Source organism: Paramormyrops kingsleyae, chromosome 16 (assembly GCF_048594095.1).
Source record: "Paramormyrops kingsleyae isolate MSU_618 chromosome 16, PKINGS_0.4, whole genome shotgun sequence".
Classification (NCBI taxonomy): domain Eukaryota; kingdom Metazoa; phylum Chordata; class Actinopteri; order Osteoglossiformes; family Mormyridae; genus Paramormyrops; species Paramormyrops kingsleyae.
Genome location: NC_132812.1, coordinates 24,903,630 through 24,917,549, shown reverse-complemented (window position 1 = coordinate 24,917,549; position 13,920 = coordinate 24,903,630). Strand labels below are relative to the sequence as shown.

At 47.7% G+C, this 13,920-nt stretch overlaps 1 protein-coding gene across 2 annotated transcripts in view; it reads left to right on the top strand.

Annotated features, from left to right (window-relative positions):
- Window positions 1-13,920, top strand: part of LOC111852230 (receptor-type tyrosine-protein phosphatase-like N) — a 35,332-nt gene that overhangs the window by 19,503 nt on the left and 1,909 nt on the right. For both annotated transcript variants that reach the window (XM_072700210.1, XM_023827882.2), the window contains 10 exons: window positions 5,633-5,842; window positions 6,341-6,556; window positions 7,233-7,380; window positions 7,467-7,540; window positions 8,856-8,933; window positions 11,495-11,614; window positions 11,705-11,871; window positions 12,838-12,891; window positions 13,004-13,068; window positions 13,815-13,888. In XM_072700210.1, the coding sequence (XP_072556311.1) occupies window positions 5,633-5,842; window positions 6,341-6,556; window positions 7,233-7,380; window positions 7,467-7,540; window positions 8,856-8,933; window positions 11,495-11,614; window positions 11,705-11,871; window positions 12,838-12,891; window positions 13,004-13,068; window positions 13,815-13,888 (1,206 nt within the window). The remainder of the gene's footprint in view (window positions 1-5,632; window positions 5,843-6,340; window positions 6,557-7,232; window positions 7,381-7,466; window positions 7,541-8,855; window positions 8,934-11,494; window positions 11,615-11,704; window positions 11,872-12,837; window positions 12,892-13,003; window positions 13,069-13,814; window positions 13,889-13,920) is intronic.

Below are 13,920 nucleotides of genomic sequence, written 5' to 3'. Positions count from 1 at the left end.
GGCCTATCCAGAACATCACCCCCTTAACCCTCACCGCCCCACCCGGGCACCATCAGCAACATGTGGAGCTGTCACCAAGGCAACGCCTTTTGATGTGTCAAGTGGCGGCGCTGGGTGAATGGGGTAGCGGCTTAAGCGCGGGATGGGCCGGGGAGGCGAGGCCCGGGGACGCGCATTTACATTCCTCCTCTTCCCCCTTCGCCAGCCTTACGCGGCAGCTTTACACTAATTCGTCTTTTATTTCTGCCGATCTTTTTCTTCTCATTTTGCCCTGTACGCTAGAGGCTCCTCCCGGTTTTCCCCTCATTTCAGCTTGTCTTCATCAGTGTAATTCTATTAGTGTTTAAATGTAGACCGTTTCAGTTCAACGTATCGTATTTCTTGGGTATAATCAGGCAGATAAAGGGAAAAAAACCTAACGGCACTATAGCGAAAGTCGCTCAGTCCTCGTCCCTCGCCTCGTCCGTCATCCATGGCCGCTTTTCGCTCCGCATCCCGGGCAGCCGTCGCACCAGGTGGCGGTGAGATCCCTACGCCGGTTGATTTCGGGTGAGTTTCCATTCATTTGTTTTACAACTACTTTAAAACCACACCGAATAAGAAAAAGATCGTTTCTTAACTTTCACTGATTTCACTTATATACAATTAACTGCAGTTCTGCCACGTTTACGTGCTCCTTTCCATTTCAGATTATAGCATTTTCCCCGTTTTTTAGTAAAGAAGTGATGTGTGAAGAATGATGCGTTTCAATGGCCCAGTTGAACACAGTTTAAAAATCCGTTAATCCGAAAAAAATATATATTTTTATAGGCCTATTATGTATACAATATATTGGCGTATTTTGCTGAGAAAAATACATCAATTATTATCTCCGTAGTTAAATTTTGCTTTTGGTACATTTTTAGACTTTTCGTTATTAATTTAAATATTGTTTGCATAAAATATAAAAAACTAAATATATTGTAATTGATAGCATAATATTTGAAGAATTGCTGTAGCATATTATATCCTACTCCGTTTTTTTTTTTACAATTCGTGAAAGTCCCGTTACAAAATTCCCATATTTTCACAAGATTTGTTCAATTCATCCAATATAAACTGTTCTGAAATATCACTCTTGTGAAGTCTGTATTTACACAGACGCCGTGCGAAACGGTTAAATTTTGTACGTTTTAAATCCGTTCGCTATTTAATTTAATCGCATATTAGGTTAGCTGGGAGCGCAGCCGTCCACGCTGTTCCGAAAATAAAAACGGAGCAGAAAAAGTATTAATCCTCTATCAAACAGTCATGTCACTCTGGTTTGTGAGTTAGTGAAATATTAAGGATGCACACGCAGGCAATAAAACTGCATTAATGACTATCTTTGCACCTCCTGTCAGTTTTCACTTTGTAATGGACAGTTTTGGTGAAAACACGACACAGATGTGGTGCAGCTTGACATTTTATACCACGATAATAGCAATAATATTTACCAGATGTAAAAATCTGAAAAAAGCATATTATTTATATTATTGTTTATATTTTAACCTGCATATTATTATCAGTGGGCTGTTATCCGTTGCTTAATTCACTTTAGATTTTCAATAGCTTTAACAACTGAGGGAACTGAACCATAAAAAGTGATTAAAATTATATAACGCACATTTATATTTTTAACGTTATTTTCCTTACACTCACAGGATATACGGAAAATTAACATGAGGTTATTAGACGGAAGGAAAACATATTGGCCTCAGTTTTTAAGCACAAACTTTAAGATGAACCGGTTCGCGCAATTACTTTACAAATAGTTACCCTGTCGATACTTAACTGATTAGAATATATGTTTACAATACATATAACGCCTAAATACCAAATGAATGCTGACGCACTGTCTTAATTTTATTTATCCATGGAAGCTTTGCTGTATCGCATTTGTGCTCAGTGGTTTTTAATAGCTTATTTTGTTGGATTAGTATTGAAAAAGATTAAAAACAACCGTAAACTGTCACGTAGAATCTAAAGCAGCATCCATTTTATTGAAGACCATTCTAGATAAATCATTATTAGTGTGGTACTGCTATAATGAATTGCGTATGCTGCGTGAATGGGCTCTAGGTATGTTGTGAAAAGTATAATGTCCAGGTCATATTAATTATCCGAACATATGTTTATAATAATGTTTAATGGTCCTTGTGTTAATACTTGCCCTTTCGCACAGAACCTCTTTTAGCTGGAAGTTGGGGAAGAGATTTGCGGAAAGGGCTTGGTGCCGCACGCGCATAAATCTCACCTGTGGGGATGCAGGTTACTGGATAAAAGGTCCGGATGCGGGGCTGGACCGGGCGGTCGGGCAGAGCTGTCCGCGCTGATAATACGGTACATTATGTTATGAGTCCGCACGACCCTGAATAGGATAAGCGGTTACAGAAAATGGATGGATGGATGCATGGATGGATATATTAGGAGTAAGATGCACTCTCGTCATATAAAAAAGAAGGTCGAAAATAATTTTCTGAGTTAATGCAGGAATATAATTCTTCTGGGCCACTATATTATCCTACACAACCTGACGCTGCAGAATTTGTTGGTAACCTCTTTGCAAAGACCCGGGCAGTCTCTGTGTGAACAACCGTCCCGAGTTTGACGGGGAACACCGCTGTGCCCTTTGCTGGTGTCCCGCCTTTCGGCAAGGCCTGTGTCTCGATTCGTTCGTGTTTTAAATAGCATGGATCCGCTTGAGGGAAGCTGTCCGGTACCCTGAAGGAGCCTGGATTTAGGGCAGGCACCTCCATGGACAGACATGCTCTAGGAAAGAGGCTGTAATGGGAATTCAGACAGTGTGTGTGTGTGTGTGTGTGTGTGTGTGTGTGTGTGTGTGCGCATCCACTCCTGTCTGAAGCAGCAGGTCACACTGTTGCTCTGTGCCTCAGACTGTGATGTCAGGTGGAGGCGGTTGCTGTGGTTACGCGGGGTCAGTGTGGCGCACGCCACTGCAGTGATGTAATGTGTCTGCCGTTGGCCGTGTGCACCACGATGCACTCAGAGCCTCGGACCTCCTCCTAACCCCCCCCCCCCCCCCCCCGCTGCAGTACCAGTGTAGGATCCTGTGTTAGGCAGTGTGGTGGGTAACGTAGGCTGCTGATACGAGCCCTATGGCTGTAATACCAGAAGTATCACAGGTTATTCCTGCCTGTCTAGTCCTCCATTTGGTGGGTGTGAAAACAGCATAATAAAACTGATGTGGTGCACTCTCTTTCCCCCTCCAGCAGGAGGCAGCGCCGAGAGCCCGAGCACATGGCGGCTTCGCTGGTTGACACCTCGCAGGCTGCAGTTTTGTCCGTGCCGGCGTTCCTGACACGCGGTGGCGTGTTCTCCTGAATGGCTGATGAGTGTCAGCGGCAGGAGGCCAGAGGTAGCTTTGGCTGTCGGCAGGCGGTGGGGGGTTGGATCAGATCTGCAGAAGGGGGGGGGGCGGGGACCTGGTAGGAAGGACAGGCAAATAAGGATGGCAGATTAGTGCCTACTTTATGCCCTCAGATTCATGCATCCCAAACACGCAGACAGAAGTTCAAATACACATACAGCAGATATGTTTATACATGGGGAGTGGGGGCAGGGTGTACTGGATGAGCTGCGCTGACGTGCTGGGAAAGCTTGGGGGGGGGGGTGGGGGGGCAAGGTTCCTGAGGGGAGCCTGATTGTGTGGCTGAGCAGGGAGGTCAGTAGGGGTCAGGAAGGGGACAGGGGGGAGATACTAGGACTGGGACCCTTATTTTCCCAGCATGGCTGAACGGGGTGTTATTGTCCTAGTCTGCTTTGCGGGGGGGGGGGGGGAGCTGGGGGTGTTAGAACCAGAAGGCACATTTTTTCCTCTCTATTGTTATGAGGCAGAGATGGGGCGTCGGTGAGTCAGGCTGTTCCCTCCTCGGGTTCGTCATTCCGCCTGGGGGTTAGCGGCCTCCCCAGCAGTGACCTGAAAGTCAGTTTCACCCATGTCCAGTTTGCCCTGGTCTGCGCTTCTCCAAGCTGCCCTCACCTTCCTGCATTTGCAATTAGCCACTGGAGCAGCGTTCTGGTTCCTGGGTGGGGGGGGGGGTCCTGACCTCATACATCCCTCTTTGTTCATCTAGGTGCCCCCATGCCTGTGCCAGTCTGCTTATGTGTGTGTGTGTGTGTGTGTATGCGTGTGTGTGTGTGTGAGTGTGTATGCGTGTGTGTCTGTGTGTGTGTGTGTGTGAGAGAGAGAGACAGGCATCAAGCCCCACTGACCCACCCCCTCCTGCCAGCCCCCGCCTTTGCTCTCCTCCCCCTTTCTGTTTCTTGTCTCCCCCCAGGCCAGAACCCCCCCCCCCCCCCCCAGCAGAAGGCCCCTTGCCTTTTTGCCCCCATTGCCCTACCCTCTTCACCCCTCTGTGTGGATCTCCTGACCCCCCCACTCTCATGGCCTCTGGGAGTCTTTGTGCTCCCGTCCAAAATCAGCTCATTCCCCCCCCCCTGCACACCGCAGTCCCATCCAATGGGCTGTCACTCACCCTGCCAGGGGCCCCGACGGGTAGCAGGTGAATCCCACAGTCAGTACAAGCGTCCCGGGGGCTCGGGGCGAGGCGGCCACCTTCCTCAGCCTCTGCGGAGTTTCCGCCCAGCTGGCAGTAATCCTGTGTTTCTCAGGATGCCCAGCAGGCGGCGCCACCTCCCATGCGGCTCCTGAGGGCGACATGCTGCCGCTCACCTGTTGCTGCCTGGTCGCCATCTGCAGATGTTCCTCCTTTTCCTCCTGGTCGCTGCCCAGTAACGGACTCTGCTTCAGTTAGCAGAAGGACATCAGACAACCAGAGAAGAAAAGGGAAAGGGTGCATTATAGAAAGTGTTTTTTTCCTCTCTCTGAAAAGGGTAGTATCGCCCCTTGTCTCCCCCCGACAGAAGGGGTGTGGGGGGGGGGGGGTTGAATGGAGCATTTTGTGGTTACCATGGCAGCAGTAGGGCCCGTTCTTCCAAGGCTTGGCTCAGACTTTCAGTTGCCAAGGCAACATCAACAGCCCAGGCTTGGGGGCTTAGTTGGGGTGGAGGGGGTGTGTGTGACATCATTCCCTCCCTCTACCCCAACCCCCCTTGTCCAGCCTCCCTCTGCCTGCCCATTGGCCAGCGCGGCGCACTCAGTGCTGATTGACAACGGGAGGGGACTGCCCCTCCCATTCCCCCCAGCTCCGTTCGATTAACTCGGCGACGGGCGAAGAGCTTGTTAAATGCCAGCGGTAATTAAGAAACACAAGCTGAGGAGCGTGTGTGTCTGTGTGTGTGTGTGCTCGCGCGTGTGGCTTTCACAAATTATACGCGGGCGGCACGTGTCGGTTTGTGGGCTTTAGCTGGGTAATTAGCCTCTGACGGCGCCATGAATGCCCGGCTCATCTCCGCGCGGAGGGGCCGGAGGGGGGCTCAGACGACCAGTTGCTGACCGTCCCACGCCGAGGGGGTCAGAGCGTGACTTTGGGGCAGGCTGGCTGCTTGCCGATCAGCTGCTTCGTACGGAAGTTCGCGACGAGGCTTCGATTCCGTGGTGGCCGAGGCTCCGATGTCGTCTTTCTGTGGTCAGAAAGCATCACACTGCTGCACGGCTGCACCCACGGTGCTGCTCTCCCTCTCTCCACAGAGGAGTGACGGCCGGGGGTTGCCCCAGGCAACGCGGGTGCAGGACGGCTCGCGGCTGGTGATCCTCACGCTGGTGGGCGTGGCCTGTGTTGGCGGGATCCTTGCGGCCTCACTGACGGTCGCCTGCCTGCGACACCATGCCCGTCAGCTGGCCTCCAGAAAGCTTGGCCTGGGGCCAGAGGGGGGCCATGAGACGCATTTTGAGTATCAGGTACGGAGTGCCAGAAGGGTCAAAACCCGCACGCAGGTTACGGAGCCACAAGAGCTGCTATCAGTAAATAGCTCACTAGGGGGTGAACATATGGGTCATTCTGGATAAAGCACCAAGAGGCTGGAGCTGTTATATATGTACCACATAACTAATGAGATAATTAACCCTGAATAGCTGCGGTAAAACAGCAGTAATGTAGCAGTTCGGAGATGTGGCAGGATCTCATGAAAGTGGCAGAATAGGGGCAGCTTCCTTTGGCTCCGAGCCTGTGGGTGGGGGGTCACAGCTGTGGGGGAGGGGGGGGGGGGGCGTGATTCCTGCCTGTAATGGTTCCTGTTATTTCTTCCAATGCCCTGGGCAGGTATGACGATCTGAGGAGTTTGAAAAGCTCATCACTGCTGAAACGCCATTGATAATACTACTACTACTACTATAATAATAAAAATAATAATAATAATAATAGTGATGATAATGAGTGACCCCCCGTCTCTCCCCCAGGAGTTATGCCGCCAGCACATGGCCACCAAGTCGTCGTCGCGGCAGGACGCGGGCTGTGGGGGGGGCGGCGGCACGGACACGTCTCGCGTCAGCAGTGTGTCGTCTCAGTTCAGCGACGCAGCGCAGCCCAGCCCCAGCTCGCACAGCAGCACCCCCTCCTGGTGTGAGGAGCCGGCGCAGTCCAACATGGACATCTCCACCGGTCACATGATACTGGTCAGTGCGCGGCCGCCTCACGCCAGCCCCGTGTAGCGGGAATGAACAGAGCCAGTAAAAGCTTGAAAAAGTAAAAGTAATTAGTACCAAGCGGTTTAACGGAGGGGGGCTGTGGGTGGAGTTTCAGCCTGGAACTTCAACTTTGTGAAGCTCACAACCTCCAGTTTTTGTTGCAATACATAAATACATACATATATACAAAATATCCATGTATACATAAATACATACATATATACAAAAGTACATATACAAGTGATACAGTACATATACATTGATTGGTTCCCCAATGACCTCTGTCTCTCTCCCTCTTTCTATCCCCTTCTCCTCTCTCCGTCCTCCTCTCCTCTCTGTCCCCCTCTCCTTTCTCTATCCCTCTCTCTCTTTGCCCCTTCACTCTTTCTCTCTGTCCCTCCTCTCCTCTCTATCTCTCTCTTTCTGTCCCCTCTCCTCTTTCTGTTTTTAATTTTCTCTGTCCTCACCTCCTCTCTCTCTACCCCCCCTCTCTTTCTCTATCCCCCCTCACCCCTCTCTCTCTCTATCCCCCTCTCCTCTCTTTCTTTCTCTCTCTGTGTCCCCCTCTCCTCTCTCTCTTTCTCTCTCCGTGTCTCCCCTCCCGTCTCTTCCCCTATTGCCCTCTGTCCCCCTATCTTCTCTCCCCCCCTCTTTCTTTGGCCAGGCCTACATGGAAGACCATCTGAAAAACAGGGACAGGCTGCTGAGAGAGTGGGAGGCTCTGCGCGCCTACCAGGCCGAGCCCAGCTCCGCGTCCGTCGCCCAGAGCGACAGTAACCACAAAAAGAACCGCAACCCTGACTTTGTGCCCTGTGAGTGCCCCGGCTCTTCCACGATCTTCCACTCCGCCCCCCAGCCCCCACCCCAGTGTAAATCATCCCGCGTGGCTCTGTTACAGACGACCACTCCCGGGTGAAGCTGAAGGCTGAGATCAATCCCTCGCGGGCCGACTACATCAATGCCAGCACCATCGTGAGTATTGGCACCATTGGCATGGCGATTGCCGTGAGCGGGCCTGGTGCATAGTGGGAGGCTGAGCCAAACGTTTTTTGTGGTGAAATTCATCATTAAAGCGAAGCGGAGCACTGTGATCAAGCTGAACTGCTTTTAAATACATTAGCATTTACATGCCAGTTGGGGGCAGGGGGTGGGGATGGCAGTCTGCCCGTATGTAATGAGAACGAGCACTTTTCGCTTTGATGGATTAATCCCCAGAAAAAACCTGAATGACAGCTTGCCGTCTGGCAGCCTACACCTTTCCATCTTTTAGTTATAACAAGTCCTGTAATCTTACAAAACATCCAACAGTGGCAAAGACTGTTTCAAAGTCTGCCGGTGCCCTTGTTGAACTCGTGGGAGTTTTAAATACACAAAAATGTTCTGAGGGCAGTGGGAAAAATGATTGGTTCAGAGAGATAACAAATCAGATTGTAGAGGAGGAGGGTCCAAGCAACTAGAGAAGGTGGAACCAAGACATCTGATTGATTGGCCCCACTTCCTCTAGTTGCTTAGACCCACCTCCTGGTTATCTTTTTGGACCAATAATTTTTCCTTCTGCCGTCAGAACATTTTTGTAAAACTTCCATGAGCGCTTGTTGCTTTGGATGGTCTGTCAGCGTGAACACTTTGGCCCTGTTTCAGTCCTGCGGTCATAATAATGTTTTAACAACTGTGCCAGGTGGAAATTGTCCTCAAACAAGGCCAAGCCAACCACATACAGAGCAGAAAGTGTGGGACTGTCTCCTTTTTCCAGAAGACCAGTCTCATTTAGATATAAACGTCCTTCATATGGGTGCTGATGAAGATGATCATTGATATTTATGACCTTCAAACCTGTTAGAGTTGCTTCACAATCACCCATAGGAGACATACAGCAGATTAAACCAGTCCCACCCGTACGCTGAAAGCCATAATGAAAAATGTTATAAAACTGGAAAATTTCATTTTTTCTTCTCTCTTCAGCTGTGTTCAGATCGATCGTCTGACATGGTCACCAGACTAATCCTGCACACTCTTACACATCAAAAAACACGGCGCTATTCAAACCTTCTGCCAGCCGACCAATGAGATATCGTCATTATTAGGGGCTGATTACTATGGTAATTTTTATCAGCTGGACCCATCTGGACCTAATGCCAAAGTGTATATATGTTTCTGATGAAATGTATTGTGCTGGCTAATCCCAAGGTTCTTGGGAGCTGGATTGTAACGATTTAGCACAGTTACAAAGAATCAGCGTTTTTCTCATTCTGTTGTTTGCCTGGCATCTCTGTGTCTGTACGTCTAGATCGAGCACGACCCCCGAATGGCGGCTTACATCGCCACCCAGGGGCCCCTGCCACACACCATCTCGGACTTCTGGCAGGTCTGTGTTGCACGCGCGCTGCACATCCGTGTGTAAGTGTGTCGTGTGATTCTGTGCACTTGTGCGTGTTTCTCAAGTGTTTCATTGTGTGTGTTGGAAGTGAAGCTGGATGTGTGTTATATGAGGCAGTCCTGGATGATATAATATGAGGCAGGTTGTATACGTATATTACCTGATAACATTACAGTTTTTTTCAATCGCTAACAAGCGCTTACCCATACTTCAGATACTTTTTCTAAACTCTTAACACAGACTCACACCTACAAAACACAATTGGCCAAATGGATAATTTTCTTCTCAAAAATACATTTTGTTAAATATATACTAACTCTTCATTTCAAAATAGAACACATCTTTCTCTGCACACACTAACTTTACAAAAACACTATAAATCTGACTCAAAATGAAATTATTCTGTCAAAGAATAACACTTGTTTTCACTTCACAAGGTACATGCAGTCAATCAAAGTACACCAGGTTTCAAAATACTGGCAATTATTGACATTACAAAAACTGCATAGACTTTTATGTTTCAGTTTTACAGGTATTTGCAGGCAAGACATGCAATCCACCATTTTGACACCAGAAATGTCTTGGTTGGTAACTGTATGTCCACATGTACAGTAATGTTCACATTCAAAAGCATTACAGTAAAAAGCAAACAAGTTTTTTTTTCTTTACTGTTTACTACAGGAGGTACAGTAGAAACACGGTATGATAGAACAGAAAAAGTTTTACAGTATTGCTTACAGTGAACAAAATATCCATGAAACACACAAGAGCATTCTGAACAAAAAAACAACAGCAAAAAGCCAAGATAAAAAGGGGGGGAGGGGGAGGGGGGCTAAAAAAAGGCAAAAAATTAGCATCTAATCTCTGCGATCTTCAGGGTTAGGCCACATGTTTCCAAAAACATCACTACTCAAGGTCTTGCCTTATAAACCCCACTGAGTCTAAGCCAGAATGGAATAAGCTGTGGTTGGCCCAATTTACCCAACATAAATCAGCTGTGTGTCAATTATTCAATTGTTTGTTTATTATCAGCTGAGATATATTTTTGATATTGATATTGTTTTTGAACTGATATTGCAGAAGCAGAGGTTTTTATACTGTATCTAAGGTTTGGAATATTGTTTTTGCTATTGTGGGATGTTGTGTGTTAACATTCGTAAATACTACAAAAACAGTCCATAATTTTGTTGGGAGGTATAGCTTGTCTGTTAAGAAAATGTAAGCATTGTGGAAATGTGTTCACTGACTGCATATTGGGTGAAAACGACATGAAATGTGTGAATGGTATGGCCACAAAAGACCGATGCTGTGCTAATTGTGTTTAGAGTTTTGAAAATGTGACAACTGTTTGGACAAACGCTTGTTAGCGACTGAAAAAAACTGTAATAGAAATCAGTGACTGAAATCAAAAAACTAAAAGTGGCAAAATTCTTATAATTTGTTTGGTTAAACAAGGTTAAGGTTAGGGCTGAATAGGGGTAAAGGTTGTCCGTGCTGGGATTAGGGTTTTTCCCATAGAAATACAGATGCTGTGTAACACAGGGTGTTATACTGTAGTTAGTGCGTGACAGTGTGAGTTACATTATAGATGCTGTGTAACAGAGGGTGTTATACTGTAGTTAGTGCGTGACAGTGTGAGTTACATTGTAGATGCTGTGTAACAGAGTGTGTTATACTGTAGTTAGTGCATGACAGTGTGAGTTACATTATAGATTCTGTGTAACAGAGTGTGTTATACTGTAGTTAGTGTGTGACAGTATGAGTTACATTATAGATGCTGTGTAACAGAGGGCGTTATACTGTAGTTAATGCGTGACAGTGTGAGTTACATTATAGATTCTGTGTAACAGAGTGTGTTATACTGTAGTTAGTATATGACAGTATGAGTTACATTATAGATGCTGTGTAACAGAGGGTGTTATACTGTAGTTAGTGCGTGACAGTGTGAGTTACATTGTAGATGCTGTGTAACAGAGTGTGTTATACTGTAGTTAGTGCATGACAGTGTGAGTTACATTATAGATTCTGTGTAACAGAGTGTGTTATACTGTAGTTACTGTGTGACAGTATGAGTTACATTATAGATGCTGTGTAACAGAGGATGTTATACTGTAGTTAGTGTGTGACAGTGTGAGTTACATTATAGATGCTGTGTAACAGAGGGCGTTATACTGTAGTTAGTGCGTGACAGTGTGAGTTACATTATAGATTATGTGTAACAGAGTGTGTTATACTGTAGTTACTGTGTGACAGTATGAGTTACATTATAGATGCTGTGTAACAGAGGATGTTATACTGTAGTTAGTGTGTGACAGTGTGAGTTACATTATAGATGCTGTGTAACAGAGGGTGTTATACTGTAGTTAGTATATGACAGTATGAGTTAAATTATAGATGCTGTGTAACAGAGGGTGTTATACTGTAGTTAGTGCGTGACAGTGTGAGTTACATTGTAGATGCTGTGTAACAGAGGGTGTTATACTGTAGTTAGTGTGTGACAGTGTGAGTTACATTATAGATGCTGTGTAACATAGTTGGTGTTGCTGTAGATGGTGTGGGAGAGTGGTTGTACGGTCATCGTCATGATGACGGCTCTGGTTGAGGATGGAGAGAAGCAGTGTGATCGTTACTGGCCTGACGAGGGCTCGTCTCTCTACCACATCTACGAGGTTGGTGTCCGCCGAACTGCACATGTATGTATGCGTGCGTGAGCGTGTGCGTGTACCGTCAACCCTGACTGCGTACTGCCCGGCTCCCAGGTCAACCTGGTCTCAGAGCACATCTGGTGTAACGACTTCCTGGTGCGCAGCTTCTACCTGAAGAATGTGCAGACGCAGGAGACACGCACGCTGACCCAGTTCCACTTCCTCAGCTGGCCCGCCCAGGGCATCCCCAACTCCACACGCCCCCTGCTGGACTTCCGCAGGTACTACCATTCTGCTGGCCCGAGCACTCCGGCACTGGAGCTGTCACAGTGTGCCTCTTGCATTCCCTTCAGGATCTATTCCACTCTGACTTTTACAGCTGTGTAATTTTAAGCATTACACCAGCCTGTGATGCTATTTGCGTTAAATCTTTGCTAAATTCTTTGGAGCAGCTGTGTTAAGAAGGGTGCTATATAGAGCTAAATCAAAGAGAATAGATTCAAGCATCCAGCCTCTATAATTCCCTCACCGCCCCTGTGCGTGCACAGGCTAATTACACGCACGTGCACCTGGGCGTTTGAAAACAGCGGCACGTGGTCAGCAATGCGGTCGACTACAGCCGGCGCTTGTCCTGAATCCCCGGTTGGAGCTCGGTCCAGTTGGCCGATTTAATCCTCACTGTCATCTGCTCTGACTGCTAACCAGGCTTCAGGGTGCCGACTGGCATCGCAACAGCCTAATTCTTTCCAGTTTGTCTTCCAGCTCCTCGGTCTTTCGTGTGTAACCCCCACCCCACACACTCAGCCTTCTGCAGTGTCACCCTGCTCCCCCCCCCAAAGGGCCATCGGTTTACACTCCTGCCAGTGTCATTTTTGTGATTTGCAGCTTGTAATCTAGGTCCAGTTGCATAGTCACAAAAATGATCATTGGCAGGTGTGACTGCAGCAGGATCAATGTTATAGTGGGATAATCCACTGCATGCCCCCCTGCCATTACCTCCCCTCCTCAGGTGTCCTCACCAGCCAGTCACCTGCTGGTCCTTCAGATTTTCTGTCAGGCCCCAGGGCACCTCAAGCCCCCTCCCAGCCTGCGAAACCCCAGGCACCTTCAAGATAAACCTTAAATGTTAGCTTAGCCACATGCTACTGAGTGAATTCTCATTATTGTTGTCATCACTGTTGGCTAACAGCACCCTGACCTGCTTGTCCTTTCTCTTCTCTCGCCTTCTTCTCTATAACGCTGCTCAGGAAGGTAAACAAGTGCTACAGAGGGCGATCCTGCCCAATCATCGTGCACTGCAGGTAAACTGAAAGGTGCAATGCCGACATCCTCCACCAGATGGCATAAGGTTCCCAGATTTAGCTGTTTTGTTACGTTTCATAATTATCTGATGGCTTTCTCGGTCCCACGCAGTGATGGCACAGGTAGGACGGGCACCTACATCCTGATCGACATGGTTCTCAATCGCATGGCCAAAGGTGAGTAGCTCCCCTCTTGTGTAGGACCTGCATGCTTGACTGTCTCCTATTTCTATGGCCCCACTGGAGTTTCTCACTCAGGAAAGCAGGAGATGATGAGCATAAGCATGTTCTCACTGTGTTTCAGTGTTTTTATGTCCTATGGAAAGTGTGTGTGTGTGTGTGTGTGCGCGCGAGTGGATTTACCTATCCTTATGGGGACATAATGTCATAATGACATAATGTCCCCATAACGTGATAAATATCCGTTTTTTTTTCCCTTATGGGGACCGGTTTCCTGGTCCCCATAAGGGAAAACTCTATTTTATAAAAATCGGTGACTGCTATGAAAAAACTAAAAATGCAAAAACTCTTGTATTATGGTTAGGGCAGGGTAGGGGTTAAGGTTGTCATAGTTAGCATTTGCATTTTTCCCATAGAAATAAATGAGTGGTCCCCAAAAAGATATGTTTACCCAACATGCTTGTGTGTGTGTGTGTGTGCATGTGTGTGTCTGCATGCGTGTGTGTGCATGCATGTGAGTGTGTGTGTGCATGCGTGTGTGTGCATGCGTGTGAGTGTGTGTGTGCATGCGTGTGTGTGTGTGAAGGGTTTGCACTCAGCCCCACATTCCCACCTCCTGTGTGCGTGTGTGTGCATGCGTGCATACGTGCATGTATGCGTGTGTGTGTGTGTGCGTGTGTGCGAGCGGGTTTGTGTGTGTGTGTGAAGGGTTTGCACTCAGCCCCACATTCCCACCTCCTCAGGCGTGAAGGAGATTGACATCGCTGCCACTCTGGAGCACGTCCGTGACCAGAGGCCTGGGATGGTGCACACCAAGGTAGGTCGTGGCTGCTGCCCTTCTACACATCT